A 16,953-nucleotide genomic window follows, 5' to 3' on the forward strand; every position below is an offset into this window, starting at 1 on the left:
TCTCCTTCCTCACTTCCAAAACTGCAGAAATTGCCGCTGGAAGCCAGGTCATGAGGACGCGGAGGAGCAGTCAGATCTTCTGAAACACAAATATGACCAAGACTTGCGCAGTTTTAAGATTCACATAGGCGTCCCATTTTACTCAGGACAATTCAAACTCTAATACAAAATGGCTCTTAAATTACAAGGCCATTTTAGGATCCTCCCCCAGCAGCTTCACTGAGGGCACTCCCCACTTTAAGAATCCGCTAGCCACGACGCATGCTCATTGATCCACTTTCAGCTCGCGCTCTTCCTCTTCAGTCTTTTGCTGTTCCTTCTACTTGGGAATACGGTAGCTTCTCTTATATGAGAAAATTCTACTTATGGGTCAAATTTTAGCTCAGATTTTACATTATCTTCCTGGGCAGAGTTTACTACCGCGCTGCCCCTCTGCCCCCATAAGGGTTAGGTAGTTGTCCATCTTTGTAAATTACCACCATCAAGAGCTTGTTTTTATGTTAATTTTATGTTACTTGCCTATTTGTTTGTGGGTTCCTAGACTAGACTTCAAGCTCAGTAAGGCAGGGACCACGATATCTGCCTCATTCAGCAGTGCAACCTCCAAATGGCTCCAAAAAAAAAAAAAAAACCCAATGCATCTTGAATGAATGAATGAAATAACAGGTAATAAAGAGCTCACGGTCTATGTGAGGAAATAGGATCTAAAGATAAACATATAACATGGACTGCACTGCGTAAGTGACAAGAGAAACGTATAGCACGTGGTGGCGTGAGTACAAACACTCCTGCCTTCACTTGGTACCTGCAAAAAGCCTGTAACCTCTCTCAACCTGTTTTCCCACTTGTAAAATAATACTTGCCCTGCCTACTACAGAGATGATAGGAGGTTGAAATAAAATAAATAAAAAGCATTTTCTTTAGTATTCATTAATTGACTTCAAATTCAGCATGAGAGGATAATGGGATGAAACTGCTCCCAAAGTCCAATGATAAACATATTAAATTCCATACACGGGAAATGTAACAGCCTTACCTTGATGTTATTGCACAGTCCTGCAACAGATCTGTGCAATAAAACAATCAAAACCTCTCCTTGCAGTCAAGATGCATCGAGATTGTCTGCAAATGATTTCAATAAAAACAATTTGTCAGAAAGCAATTTAGTAAAACAAGCTGGACATGAGGACAAATCAGTCAAAACAAAACTTCACCTGAATTCAGGTACCCCAGTTATGATTTTCCACAAATTTTAAATATGGAGTGGTTTTGTCATCCTTTTTGTGTTCATAAGCAATTTAGAGATTTGCTTGTTTGATTTGCAAAGTATTTTCTACCTTTTAGTTTCCTAAGTTCTGGCTTGATTGTTAGCCTCTCTCCACACTCTGTGTGATTTGAAAGAGTGACAAGGTGATTCAGCCTCCTTGTAAGTGTTCACCATTGTGCAATTACTGTACCAAATTAACCTGTTCCTCCCACCACCCAGGGAAGAAGAAAATAGAAGTACAGTGAGATCCTTCCCACCTGTCTCCCATCCCACACACATACACAAAGCTCATTTGATCAGGACCTATAACTGGACTGCACCATTGTCTTTTTCTCTAAAAATTTGGTCAAAGTGCCACAAAGTCAGGCAGTGGTGGCCTCTGTCTCGTGAAAAGTCCTTGTCAAGCCAAAGGCAAGTAGGTACTAAGAAAATCCCCTTTCTACAAGGAGAAGAGAGAAGGTTAGAAATGACTTTGACCCCATGTCCACTGACCCCCAAGGAAGAGAGAAAAGTGTTCCCACAACTCTCTTTTTTTTTTGGACCCTTGTCCTCTCTCTTGCCAACATGCATGCACATACACTGTGTTCTGTTACTGTGTTTCTATTCCTCACAATCAGAGTATCACTGGAGCAATGTAACCATGCAATAATTGGTGGTTTGCTGAAATAAATTACAAAGTAATTTGTGCCGTATGCTCCGATTTTTATAGGAAATATGTACACTTTTATGATTAGAAGAGAATCTAGATGTATAAATGCCATATGTGAGTATTAGTTATCTCTTGAGGGTGGGTTTATGGTATTTTTTTAGTTGTGCAAATTTTCATGTGTTATTGTAATGAGTGTAAACTATTTTATGCTAAAAAAAGTCAGAAAATCAACAAAAGGATCACTATTGTTGGAGATTTTGGTTGTTAACAGAAATCCGCTATTTTTAGGTGGTTTAATATAGTACAAGGTGAAGAGCCGGCTTGCTAAAGTCACATTGTTTGAGTCTGAATCCTGACTCTACCACTTACTAGATGTGTGACATTAGGCAAATTTCTTTCTTTTTTAAGAAAGCTGATATTATTGGAATAGATTTTAATTAAAAAAACGGAATTAGGAAGTTTGTGTGAAAAGGTTTACGTAAAAGAGTTTCATGTAAAAGGCATTCCAGGTAAAAACACCATTGCATCAGTTGGCTTTTGCTGTGTAACAAACCATCCCCAAATTTAGTGGCTTTAAATAACAACCATTAATTTAGCTCATAATTCTGTCGGTACAAATTTGGGCTGGGCTCAGCTGGACTCACTCCTGTATCTGCAATCAGATGTGGCTCCATGTGTCTCATCTTTCAACAGGCTAGAGTGGTCTTCCTTTCCTGGCAGCTGTGCAGGTTTCTGAGAGAAAGAGGGAAATACATATGACCTCTTGCCTAGACTCAGGAACTTACACAATGGCAATCCAATGCATGAAATTGTTCTCATCTCAAGTATTTTGTCTTTTGCCTAAGAGAGGACCAGGGGCTACTTCTATCATATACTAAATGTGCATTGAAAGTCCCTAAAAATGCCCACCCTGGACAAAGAGTAATAATAGTACTGACAGGAAGAGTTCATCGCCCTTATGGGTTGATTTTTATCAAATTGGTAGAATGAATGATGATTTCATCAATATCACAACAACAACTAAGATCATCATAGCTAAGCTTTATTACAAACCTACCAGGCACTGTGGTAAGTGCTTTATACAAATCACCGACCAGAATCTTTATGCACTTATTATAATTATCATATATATTTACAGATGTGGAAACTAGATTCTAGGGAAGATCAAAAAATATCACACCCATGATGGTGGAAATCCTATCAGTATTGTTAACAGCTACAAGCCTAGTGCCTAACACATATTTCTTGAGTGAGAGAATGACTGACTTTCCCAAGGATACATAGCTATTAATCAGTCAAAGAATCTAAACCAGGCTAGACTTATTTCAAGGCTCACGCTGGTCACATGACCAAAGCTGATAAAGGAAGAAATTGTAAGAGTCAGGAAAATGGGTGGCTTATTTTATTTAGCCTTTGTCTAAAAAATGTTAAAGTTGGAATCAGACCAAACTGGAAAATACTACCATTTTAACAGGCTTGGGAAGATGTCAAAGAAGTACTGGTTTTGGCCAAAGTGTGACTGCTGATAGTCTTGCGGAAAATAATTCGGGCAATATGGCGTGGCTAGTAGGAGCCAGGTGCTAGAATCAGGTCATCTGGGTGTCAGTCTCGGCTCTGTCACCTTGGACATCTTGCCTAGTCTTTTTAAACTTCAACCTCCTAGTCTGTAGTGTAGAGATATGATGATATGAAGAAGTTGTGACGATTAAATGAAACAATGATCATACAATACTAAGCACAGTGACTGGCCTATATTAATTAAATACTCAGTAATATATCCTTTTTTGAGTCCGTGATTGACACTTCAGTTACAATATGCTTGATTCAGCCTGATTAATTCTGTAAAGCTGAACTTGAGAGCAGGAACATACGACCTTTTTGAATGAATAGTGAGGTAGAGCCCTGGACTTAGGAAAATTTGCATAAAAGCATGAATAAAAGTGGAGAATGCTTTAGTTCTGTCTCTGGGAATGATTTTTTTGCTTCGTTTTGGAGTTATTAACAGGATTAATTTCAGCTCCTCTTCAATGTACTGCCATTATAAGCAATCAATATACATAAACATTTGATTCAATTTAAAATAATGAAAGACTTCAATATCGTATCTTCTTAAAGTATTTTATTGATAAAATTCACTGTAGATATGAAGTATGTACACTGAGATACAAATTTGCAGTTTCATTTGTCAGTCGGCAGAATTAAAATAGCTTCAATACAAACTAGTTGCTTAAAATGAATGTGTTTAGTTTCTTTTAGTAGTTCAACAAATTGTGAAGTACAGTGCTTCTAGGGAAAATACATGTTTAAAATTTGCATGATGGGTTTTGGAAATGAAGAAGCAAAAACCAAACAAATCCGAACACAGTATACATCAACCAGCTATTGGTTGATGCAGACCACTTGTAATTTGCAAATATGTCAGCAGATGGCAAACATGAGCTTTAAATTTGTAATGTTTCCCTTTGTCCAATAGACTGTAAGAACGATAAAACACCAAAGTAACTGTTTATTGATGGCTTGGTTTTGCCTACATTCCTTCTTCATAAGAGGACTTAGGGTCAGTTTTTGACTCTGAAAGTCCCTGTTACTTCCTTATTGGATTGTTGAACTAACAGATGTACACCATGCTTACAATGTGGAAAAAAAATAATAGAGCACATTAAATTACATTTTATTGAATAGATTTTACATTTTTCAAGCTAAGGTGTTGCTGAAAATATGTAGAAATGAGATGACTCAAATGTATCTGTCTATTAGTTAAGATCCCACTGCTTTAATAAGGTGATATTTTATTGGTGGTCCTCAAAGTCAGGTCCCTGGACTAGCAACCTCAGCATCACCTGGGAAGTGGTTAGAAATGCACCTTCAGGCCCCCCCCCCCCGCAAGCTTACTGAATCAGAACTCTGGGGATGGAGCCCAGCAATCTGTTTTACCAAGAACCCCAGGTAATTTTACCCAGGAATGTTTGAGAACTAGCGTCTCTAAAGAGACTTGAAATACAAGAAAGGGGTTCTAAATTGATAATTTTTATTCCAATATAACTGATGTAAATGCAGTGATAATTAACAGTGTATTTGATTATTTCTTTCATTTAATTTAGGGTTCAAACACAGTAAAGTTTGCTAAATAATGAACATAAAGTAGCACACAATTTATGTAGACTCGGAAAGCTGAACCGTTACTTAATTTCTACACATTTCGTATACTGAATGAAGATTTTCAGTTTATGTTCCCCTTTAGATTAAACTGAAAGTGATAGCATTAATGTAAGTTTTGCAATTGTAACATAACTAATGAAACAAATTAAAACTAAGTCAAAATATTATTATTTCTGAGAAGTATAGAGCAATCTTCAGGAAGGAAAACAATTATCTATAAACCATGTGTTATTCTTATTTGTATGTATGTGTATGTTCCATTCTCTCCTAGGTATAACCAAATCCTCCTGCAATTCTCCTGTCACTGAAATAAGAGGAACGAGCATTTTAAATTAACAGTAAATATCCTCCGGCCACATTTTCATTTGTAAATAAGAGAAGGCAGGCCTAGTGGTTAATTTTGGTGCCCTCTGCTTAGGCAGCATGGGTTCCATTCTGGGACATGAACCTACACCACTCATCGGTGGCCATGCTGTGGTGATGACCCACATGCAAAATAGAGGAAGATTAGCACAGATGTTAGCTCAGGGTGAATCTTCCTCAGGAAAAAAAAAAGCTATACAAAAATTGCTTATCTATGTGAGTGATAATTTTATCCTAAACACTACTTTGCCTCAGTTATCTTACTATCTGAAATTTTTTATTAATTCAGAATTTCTCAAAGAACATATAAACTAACAGTTTCCATGAGAAGGCAGTGTTTATTCAACTTCTGCAGTCTATAGGCAACATTTCTTCTTGCTCATAATGTATAAATACAGTTTTCACACAGTTTTAATGAACGGATTATTTGTAAATCACATTAAGAGCTTATGAGGGTAGCAACAAGAGCAAAAAGCATAAGTAATCATTGTATTTTCATCTCTCTCTATGTAATTATTTGCATCTTTCTCACTTTTGTAATAATCAGACATAATAAGGTTGAAACAGCTGGATCTCTATGCTTGGATTTTGTTTCTTGGCCATAGTTTAGATGTTCTGAATATTCCCTAAGAATGTGTGTGTTAGAATTCTCTCTCTCTCTATATAGTTATTTATTAGTATAGATATATAGATAAATATATACATATTTAACCTTAAACTTTAAAATATGGACTTACATAAAATCATACCAATTTCTTAGCCCCACCTACCTGAGATTGCAAGGATCTGTCAATCTAGATATCTCTCTAGGTATCTCTCACTCCTTACCAGGAAGGCAACTATGTAGCCCTTTTGGATGAAAGATTCTAGTTAAGAAGGATTGGCTTAAATAATAAAATTAATTTTGGAGATGTGTTTGTGTATGGGCACGTGTGCATCTAGCTGTGAGCACTGAGGCTGGTTGGGAAGCAATAAAGAAGGCATCAGAAAGGGGTGGGACCACTCTGAGGATATGATGCCATCTTTATGTAATTTACTGTCCTTTTATGAAAACTAGGGTCAGTATTTCTTTTAAGGTCCTATTTTTTTCCCAATTAGAACTTACTGCAACAGAGTTTCAACACCCCTCTTTCAAGGTTTTCAAATCCAAGAAATCTAGCCAGTAAAATTAAACACAGTGCTTGCAAGGGTACCTATGGAAATTCTCGTTTACTTCCATCTGTCTTTTGCTCACTGCAGAACAAAATAAGAAAGCTGTTTCCTTTTCTATTTTTTGAATATTACTTTAAAGCTATAGCTTAATAAACTACATACTGGCTGCAGAGTTTGTGTGGGTGTGAACTCACAGATCCTTAACATTAAATATATTCCAAAGGACATAGTATGAAAAATTTGAGGGCGAAAAGTAAATAAAAATGAAATTAGACATGGTGTATTTTGGTATGCAATTAGAAATTTAATGACTTTAATGACTAGAGTCATTAAAGAAAATACATATTAATGAATCATATTCTAGACTCCCTCTTAAGGCCACGGGGTGTTCTTAATACTTCTATGCTTCAGAAATTATTACAATATTGAATTTATCTTTATCCAGTGGCAAAGTAGACTTTCCCAGTTGTGAAAGAACAAAACAGCACGCAGAACTTTACAAGGGAAGACACTACATAAAAGCCACATTTGTTAGTAAAATAAAAATCTGAGACTCCAAGATTCACGCTGAACAGGGTATTTCTCTGTGAGGAGGACCAATGACCAAATGAAAGTAACTCCCCTCGTGTCTCACTTTCTTGTGATTCCTGCTGTCAGGCACCATATCACCTTTACAGTGGTACTGACAGTGTTAGCTCTGCTTGAATAAAACCTCTTCCTCTGATGTTCTTTGGCATAGGTGAGTAGGCTAAACTAGAAATTTAAAAGAAGAAAAACACAGATACTACAAGAAATGAACATATGTGACATACAAAGGCAGAATTTGGTCATGACAAAAGTAGTTTTCTCTACAGCTTACTGATCCAATCCCGTTATGAAGCCCAGGGAAAAAATGATCTTGCCTCAGTTTCTCACTTATAGCTCCCTGTCTCCGATGACCTCCTAGATTTTCCAACCTTTCTACATTCAAGTTATAGGGAACTCACATTTTATATTTAGTTATCTGAGATCCTTCCTTTGAATTCCTGTTTCCAATTTGAGTACATGCCTGTTTGCCAGGTGACTAACATTGTTGAAACTTCTACTGTCACTCGCTGTTGCTGGCTCAGTGGCCAAGGCTGAATTTCACTGACTGGCCCAGGAGTAGTGAGTCCTGTTAAACAATCCTGAGTGTCTAGAGTGGAGTGAGTGACTGTAGCCATCAAGGCTTGACAACTAGAGAGATGAGGTCTCAGGTTCAAACAGAGGGGCCAAAAACTGAAATCAAGGCAGCACCACAGAACCAGAAATTTGGATTTGAAATTAGAAGAAGCAGAACAAGAAAAGGCGAGTGGTTGATGTGGGATGGAGCTGTGGTCTGTTTAACAGACTTAAGTGTATAGAAGTTACATGATTTGATTGAATGGCTTTAAGATTCATGGGTACAGACAGAAATGACCTCACCTTTCAGCTGAAATACTGATGTCTTCCCCCTTTTTTCTTATTTCATATTAAATAAATGATATTAATATGACAAAGGAATAGTCACATTTATAGACAATGTACATTATAATAGCACTTGATAAATGGTTGTCTTTTACCTCCTGCACTGCCATCCTGTTTGCTGAAAGATAGCAATAGACTAATATTACTATCACTTACTCTATGACGGAAACTTGACATTCTCTCCAACAATTCTTTTTATTCTGAAGGACGTAGAACCTTTAGTTTATTTTATTTTTCTCGGAGATTGATGTAAAAGTATTAATATACTTAAAAGACTGAAAGACAGAGAAGTCTAGATCTCAAAAGACTTTTTGGATAGTAATGAGGACGGTGGACATCTAGACAGCTTAGGGTCCTTGAGTACGTTTATGTGAATAAGATTGGGTGTTGCCTCTTTCCTTGGCTTACTTATAATGAGGGACAGTGTTGGCTGGTAGAGTTGCCACAAAGGAATCCTCAGCTTTTCCTTCCTGGGCAATGACCTTGGAGGAAATCCCACAGGATTTCTTCTAGCCCTCCCTCTGGATGTTGTGGAATGATGTTTGAGGACCTCTGTCTTAGGTAGGTAGGGACCAGTATCCTGACTGATTAATAACAAGGAGCAGTCATGAGTCTTGATTCCTCATGGTTAATAAAAGACTTGATGCAAATTTGACAAGATTTAAGGTTTTTCTGTGAAGCTTCAGCTGAGTTCTAGAGTCTCTCTGGCAATTTTCAGTAACACAACACATTTTGGCTTTTGGGGTAGAGCTTGCAATATATAGTGTGACCAAAGAAGTATAGCCTTTGTGTTAATGACAGAGAAACTTTGAAATAAATAGTCCCTAGTTCATATGAAGGACAGTAAAGATGGATCCTAGTTCTTAAACATTTCCAATAAAATGAAGTGTATCTGCCTATAATTAGTTGATGTAGATAATATTGAACTATTAAGATATTGGAATAAACTTTTTCAGATCTAGAGTTTGACTTTTTACAATATATTCCTTGAGAAATACATTCCTAGTAAAAGACTTTTATATTCAGTAAACAATTTTCTTGGCAAAAAGAGTAAAAAAGATATCCTTTTGTATAATTTTAGTAGGCATCCACATTTCCAGCAATTTCTGAATTGGTTTTCTCTGCTATGAATAACTGACAACCTGTGATTTATGGATTTGGAACAATTGATTTTCTTGGCTGTCATATACTTTGAGTAAGAAATATTACATACATTTTCAGAAAAATGATTTAAGGGCGAAAAGAATGAAGTAATGCCAAGTTCTGAAACTTTATTTGGAAACTGTGTTCTAACCAAATGGTACTTGAGATGCTCTCTCTAAGTTTTTGAAGCGTGTTTGCTAAATAATTTTTAGACACAAGATTTCTAAACATGCCGCTTCGAGCTAAGTCAGTGAAAATAGTGGAGGGGAGCATATTGTTCTCACCTTCCCAAGAACTAGAAATGCAGAATTTTTCATTGATGCGTGGTAATATTCTGAGTAAATTTCTTCAAAAATAGGAATTATACAACATCTCATTTTACCTGTCAAACATAAAATATATAGTGATTTAGTGGACTCTTTCTATGAAAAGAATCTTTTTAAACATGAATCTCTAAAGCAACTTCTCAATTTTATTAAAGGTTTGGCCTACACTGTATTTTTGCTAGTTTTGCTTAGTCCATGGGTTTAACTGATCCATCAACTTCAAATTCCATGGAGCATTTACCAACTCTTTTCATACATTCTATTATAATGGTAATTGGTTGACTGTGTAAGAACTAGGGGTTAGGAATAGTTCCCGTCTATGTGTTTTTGACTAGCATTGTCCAATAGGACTTTCTGAGATGATAGAAATATTCTTTAACATTTGTCCATATGTGGCTAGCACTTGGAATGTGTCTAGTTCAACTGAGAAACTGAATATTTGATTTTAATTGATTTATACTTAAATTTAAATAATCACGCATGGATAGGATAGTGGCTATAGTACAGATAATATAGGTTTACCTTAGAACAGTGAGTTTATGACCCTGAGCAATTCAAGTCTACACTTGTGGGTAGCATTCACATTGGCTGCTCTGGATCATGTTCAAGGGTTTTCCTTAGTGGTTATAAATTAGGAGGCAATACTTCCCTACCAAAGTGACAGATAAAATTTGTTAGGACATTTTTGGTTGCCATACCTGGGGTGTCCTCCTGGCATTTAGTTGGTGGAGACCAAAGATGCTTAATGGCCTGAAATGCATAGGACAGTCTGCACAATGAATTATTGTCCATCTCAAATGCCAGTAGCAACTAATTTGGTAAACCCAAATAGGTGAGCAGAGTTCCCTAAACATTGTGGATTCATTTGTGAGTCCTATCTCAGTCCTATCTATAGTTAATTTTGTCTCCTATGATCTGTATCTTATTTCCCCCGCCTCCTCAGGGACCTCACTTTCTTATTATGCTCATTTTGTCCTGTATCTTCAACTACTCCCTCTCTACATTTGAACATGCTTTAATCTTTTATATCTCAAGTAATACCCTTTCTTAATTCCATATCCTCTGGCTGGGACTATCTCTGCCTCCTTGTTCACAACGTCCTGTCCCCTGCCAATCTCAGAACAGCACATGTATTCATCTAGCTGTTGGGGGACACTACTTTTTGTACTATGATGAAAAGAAAGCTCACACCATATGCAGTTTCAAAACACACCATTTTATTACATAGACATATCAATAGAAATCATCATACCATGTTTCACTTCTAAACAATTGTATATATGTGTGTGTGTGTGTGTGTGTGTGTGTGGGTGGGTGGGTCCACACACACACACATGTTTAAAAATTTCCAGAGTCCACTTTTATTCTTTTATGCTTATAATAACTGCACCTTTTTGTAGCTAGTCTCTACAGCACGCCACCACACTAGTGTCACATATTTTTCTAATTTAGTATCACATCACTTTTTCCTCAAGATAGGCTCATACTAAAACTGTAATGTAATCACTTAAAATATTCTAGTTCATAGTTCAACGTATTATGAAAATTAAATTTTCAAGTACTTGAACAATGTCTTCCTAACTTCCCCTACTTACCTCAAAAAGAATCACTACACGTCCCAAATAAATCACTCTAAATAACTGAGCCCTGAAAGTATTTGGATAAAATAATTACATTTAAAGATATATCTATACTTAGTTAAATACATTGTAGACTATTTGGCTAATTGTGTTGATTGCATCTTTTCTTAACTCTATGCCAAAGCAATGATATGCCTACATTCATCCTTAATGGGTGATTTCATAAATTATTTCAAAAGTCATTAAAACATCTTACTGATGTATTATAACTCTGTATTGTACAAATATGTTTACAAAGAAAGGCCACCTAAAATTAGAGTAGGTGGTTACTCTTTCAGTACAAAACTACACCCTTGCGTAAACTCAGTAGAACCATATACACCCAAAATATCTTCATTATATAGTTTAGATTTTCAGTGATGGAGATCATTCCTGCTTGTGGCATCAAATGAACAGTGATGATGCTGATTCATTATTTGAGGTTGCATTTATGGGCAACTTCTGCAATCTATTGGATAATGAAGTTATTCATCTGAGCTGGGAGACTTCAAAAACTGCACCAAACAACCACAGTCCAGTTATTGCAGCCAGAATTTTTTAATGAGCTGATTTAAATAGGGTTGGTGGTGATCATGATGCTCTAAAACTAAAAGACCTTCAGATTTCCATTATCTGGAATTATTGTTATTTTGTTAGCACAATTAAAACCCATATCTTGCTTCTAAATTATAACGTTCTCATACTGAATATGTTCAATATGAGTATGGTTCAATAAGTAACTCATAAAAAATGACTTGAAAATTGATTACCTTTGGGGAAAAAATAAAAGTATACAATACAGTGAGAGTTATATATTTAAAAATTTTAGAGTTCTTTTTCTGTTTCCAGAGGTTATATCCTCATAAATATTTTCTTGCCTACATGTATTGTTGTAGGTTGCTATTTTAACATTTCATTATGGAAGATAAGGATTGACTCCAGCTGTGTAAATGTAAGCCCATCTTTTTATTTCCTTCTACAGAGAACTCTTTTGCGTTCTTTGGATATATGTGTTCTTAAAAACTGTCTGTCTGTATTATAAACAAACAAAGCAAAAAACCTAAATTAAATTCCAGCAAACCTAATTGTAACTTCATCTTTTGAGCATCTGTCCTTTTTATAACTTAATTGGGCTGTAAAGTGTTTGAAATATAAATATCATGAATAATCACAAGTTATTATGTCTATACTTATAAAAGTGGAAGTATGTGATTTAAAGTTATGTTTATAAATTAATCTCAATAATTGTTATTACATAAATACCATAATAATGGTAAAATAACCAAATAGTTAAGTAATCTGTCTTCATATTACATTATTCAGGTCACTCAACTCCATGAATATCAGCCACAATGCCATTTACACTCAGCAGACATAACAAAAGAATAAAAATGAACAAGTTTAGTAGAAATTAAATATGTGATTTTGTGGACATAGAAAAGCCTTGAACAACAGCTTTCCCATCTCTATGGGAATAGAATCTTAATAATACGCTGCAGCATCACAATTTCTTTTCTACTACCTATTTACATTCATGAATGCTACAAATATATGCTATATATATTTTCTATATTTACAGTATATATATGCACACATACACACACGCATACTTTATTTAATTCTTAGGCTCATTCGTGAGCATGCAGATCAATCTGCACAGCATGATTAAAACATTTGTTTTCCTTAAATGATATTCATTTACAACTTCTCACTCTTGCGCAAAAATGCAAAAATATCATACAGATTAGTATTTTCTCTCTCTAAAAAAACCTATTTTGTATGCTTTAGGTTTTTTGTTGTTTACAAATAAATTATGAAATATAGCTCATTCACAAGTTGAAAATAATTACAATGTTTTTACAACAAGGCATTGCTGAGGTTTTGAATTGTGGCATTCTTGAAGCCAGCGTCTTTCAAAACAAAGACATCAGTAAGTTATTGTTATTTCTTAATAGTTGCACTTTTTAATTACTTATATGAAATATGTCATTGCAAATCTAATGCTCATGCTAGTGAAATAGCGTTTGTGTAGAATATGAATTTTTCTTTTTATCTATTCCTCTTATTTTTTCCTAGAAAGTCTTCATTAGAATAATCTGGAAAGTCTATTGAAATTACTGTACTAGAACATTTCTGGAAAGTTCTTCACCCAATAAGAAAAACTGAAGAAATAAGTGAGGCAAATCGAGGAAGAATAATTTTAGTGGGTGCTCAGGAGAGACAACAGCAAATGCAAGAACTGTTTTAATTTTATCTTCTAGTCCTTTGGTATTTCCTTGCGTCGTGAAAGTCCTAAAAAATATTCCATTCTTTAAAACATTGGTTATACTCTTCCATTAAATATCAGTTGTGGTCCTCCGTTGCTCATGTTGTCTGTCATTTCCTGTTAGGAAAATAACATGAATTAATTAAAATTCACTTTCAGAGTAAGACATTGATTTGGTTAATGGGTTTGCAAAGCAGAAATTTCAAGCCATTGAAAAACTTGCTGAGTTTTGGGGAAGAACAAGGATTGATACAGTTGTGCTTGAGGAAATGAAATTTCATGGCATCTTGGAGCACATGACAAGGCTGAAGTGACAGTCTGTTAGACCGAAGTCTTCTATTCACAAAAACAATTCAATCTGTCCCCAGTCCCCTGAGTCTCCCCTTTCGTTCCTCAACTCTATTTTGGAAAGACCTCACCTAGAAAGAAGAAGATGATTAAATGCCCACATTTTTCCCATTGCATAGGCTCCTCTGCTGAACCTGTCAACAAAGTGCCGACAGATTCTAGGGGTTATCTTTATTCTGTAGAAAAAAGTGTGGCCTTTTTGCAAAGAACTGAAAAAGGCCCAAGGGGATCACTGCTTATTTCTAACTGTGGATCACTGATAAATCACAGTGGGAAGACTTTTCATGACACTATCACTCATACAGTAAAAACACCAATAGTAAAACCTCTTAATGTGTTTTTTAAGGTATCAATTACTAAGAAGTTGATAAGGAAAACTCATGGGAAGGCAATGATAATTTAGATATAAAAAATATAAAACTAACATAAAAATTCCATTTGCAATTATAGAAAATACCTTAATTTAAGAACAATTTAGATGCTTTGAGTTCATGTTTCATTAAACATTAAACTCTTCTCTACATGATTAAAGGTAGTGAGATGTGAGGCCCATTCACGTTTGTAATGGTTAGTGCACCATATTATAAGTAATATTTAGGCAAAACTATCTGAAAATAGATGACAACATCTTTCCACACTTGAACAAGCCTATTTGCAAAAATATATTAAAGGAAATTCAAATGAAAGTTATTTTCTCAATTGTCTCCAGCCTATCAGTTTATATCTAATATCTGTGTGGGTAAATTAAAAATTAAAAACTAATATGTTTGCTTTTGTAACCTTTAGAAATTCTTCCAAGTATTTATTTGAAAGGTGAAAAGGAATCCATGCCTCATTTTTCTCTCTTCTCTTTGAAAATTCAATACAGGATATAAAATAGAATAAAGAGACTTGCTTCTTGTGTTGGGTGGTATTGAAAGTTGCTTAGGAGGATCAATGAGGGACTAGAAAGTAGGAATTGGCCTGGTTTTCCAACTTCGCTTTTGAAAACTTTGTAGTCTTTTAGGAGATAGGGTAGAATTTCTTCCAAGAAAATTCTGAGAAAGGAGATAATATGCATTGGAAATCTTTCCTACTCTCACATTCAGACCCGTCTCTCCACGCAAAGTGCCTGGCCCCTTCCAGGTCCTGGGGTGTTGTTTTGTACCTGGGTATACATGATATCTCCCCTAGTAAGGTGCTGAGAAATTACCAGAAGGAAAGACTTAAAACTCAAACCCCTTTGGGGTAATGGCTCTGACAGAAGCTGGAGAAGAACATTTGGAGCCAGCAGCCTGCCTTTATGGTCTGGTGTGGTTCAGTGTAATTGAGATGCTGGCTCTGCTAGAGATATATGTGGTAAAAGTTGGTCTGAAAACATTGGGGTTATTGGGCTGAGGTTAAGTTTATGGAGAAGAACCTGATTTGAGGCTTCATTCAAAAGCTCACTGTTGGTGGAAAGATGAGTATAAATGATCCCTCCACAATGATCTTTAACAAGATTTACTCATACATATTTTTCTATTCTTTCTACTGGGACAAAAACACATTTTCCTTATGAATTTATAGAAGTAAGATTCTTGGGTACCTTTTCTTCCTCTAAAATGACTTTGCATTCAAAAAGTACCTTAAAAAACATAGAAAGCTAATTTAATGTATAATCTTTTATTGCAGGATTAAGAAAAAATCCAGTTTTTAAAAATCTTACACAAGAATTTTCCTAATTAAATGCATCTTAACATGGACACAGTAAAATCACTGATAGGAAAAACAGTGAAAATTAGTTTTTAAATGGATGAATATCTTCAGGTTGTTTGCAAATAGGTATGTCCAATTTAACAAGATTATACTCTAAATTTGAGCAGGACCAAATATGACTATTTGCAAATGGATATACTTTCTGCAATTGGGCCATAGTATCTATGTGACTTTCTATATTTCCAGTTATATTGTTTAACCAAAGCAAGAATGGCAACTATTTATTTTCAGCAATCCAAAATATGGGAAAAAGTTTGATGTATCACATTAGATGTTTTACAAGGAGAAAGCTTTCATACAGAATTTTTACTGTATTAGTGTCAAATCTAGGTTATCTGCTCATGCAATTTTGGCATGAGGCAGATACACAGTTTCTCTTTGTCAGACACATCTATTATTAAAAACAAAATTCTGGTCTGTGAATGATGATACTGAGTCAGAACCATGATGTAGCAGAGATTAAAGGAGTCATGAATCATCCAAGCAGAAGTGTGTTTGGATGCTTACAGGGAGGCTGAATATTTTAAATACTCAACCAACTTTCAAGCTGCAAGACTGCCATGTAGGTTTATGTCAGGTCCTCAAAGCAGTTCTCATGAAAGTTATACTTTGAGGAGCAACATCACAGCATCAGTCCAGACTGATCTGCTGGCATCATGGCTTCCTACAAGAGGCAGTGCTTCCTGCAGTGACATTACAACATGGTAACTCCCTAGAAATCAGCGTACCTTGTAGGTAACTCGGGTGTCGGGGGCACCACCGGGCAGCTGGGCAAGTCGGTTATTTCAATAGCCCTCAATCTCTAATATAAATATAACAATCATACAATAAATATTGCACAAACATATATACAGAAAACTAAATTACACTAATATAAAAATAGAACACAGAAGAGCCACTACCCAATTATACAATGATAATCTATTTTTAACAACCCATTTCTTTAAATAACCAGTCCTGCTTTTTGTACTGTTAACTCTTTTTTTTGAAAGACACATGTAGATCTGTTTAAAATTGCTTTCTTGGAACAATTTAAGAGCAGCTACTCTCCTTATTTGAATGTATATTGTATATGAAATGCAAACACATAAAACTACAGAATATTTTTTTTTTCAAAATAACATAAAGAAATACTCAGTAGTAACTCCTGCTACTCCTTCTTTTATTCTGTGGTTAAGCAGTTCTATTTCCATGATATCAAGTAAAATATGATGTGGCTCGTATCTTAGTGAGTTTATTTTACAGATATTTTATCTTTCCTTAACAGATCCAGAAGCAGGAACTGAATTAAGAAATATGTGCAAAATGTAGTAGAAACACAGACAGCCCACTATGTCATTTGTCCTTTTATGCAAAAAATGTAACTTCCTGTTTGAACGGGCTTCATGAAACAATTATGCAAGGAACATTATTTAAAATACAGGCAAAGCTACCCAAAG

At 35.3% G+C, this 16,953-nt stretch overlaps 1 protein-coding gene across 1 annotated transcript in view; it reads right to left on the reverse strand.

Annotated features, from left to right (window-relative positions):
* Positions 1-13,486: 13,486 nt before the first annotated feature.
* Positions 13,487-16,953, reverse strand: part of TMEM196 (transmembrane protein 196) — a 51,271-nt gene continuing 47,804 nt past the window's right edge. The window contains exon 4 of the mRNA XM_046669038.1: positions 13,487-13,546. Within this exon, the coding sequence (XP_046524994.1) occupies positions 13,487-13,546 (60 nt within the window). The remainder of the gene's footprint in view (positions 13,547-16,953) is intronic.

The sequence above is a fragment of the Equus quagga genome, chromosome 8 (genome assembly GCF_021613505.1).
Source record: "Equus quagga isolate Etosha38 chromosome 8, UCLA_HA_Equagga_1.0, whole genome shotgun sequence".
Classification (NCBI taxonomy): Eukaryota; Metazoa; Chordata; class Mammalia; order Perissodactyla; family Equidae; genus Equus; species Equus quagga.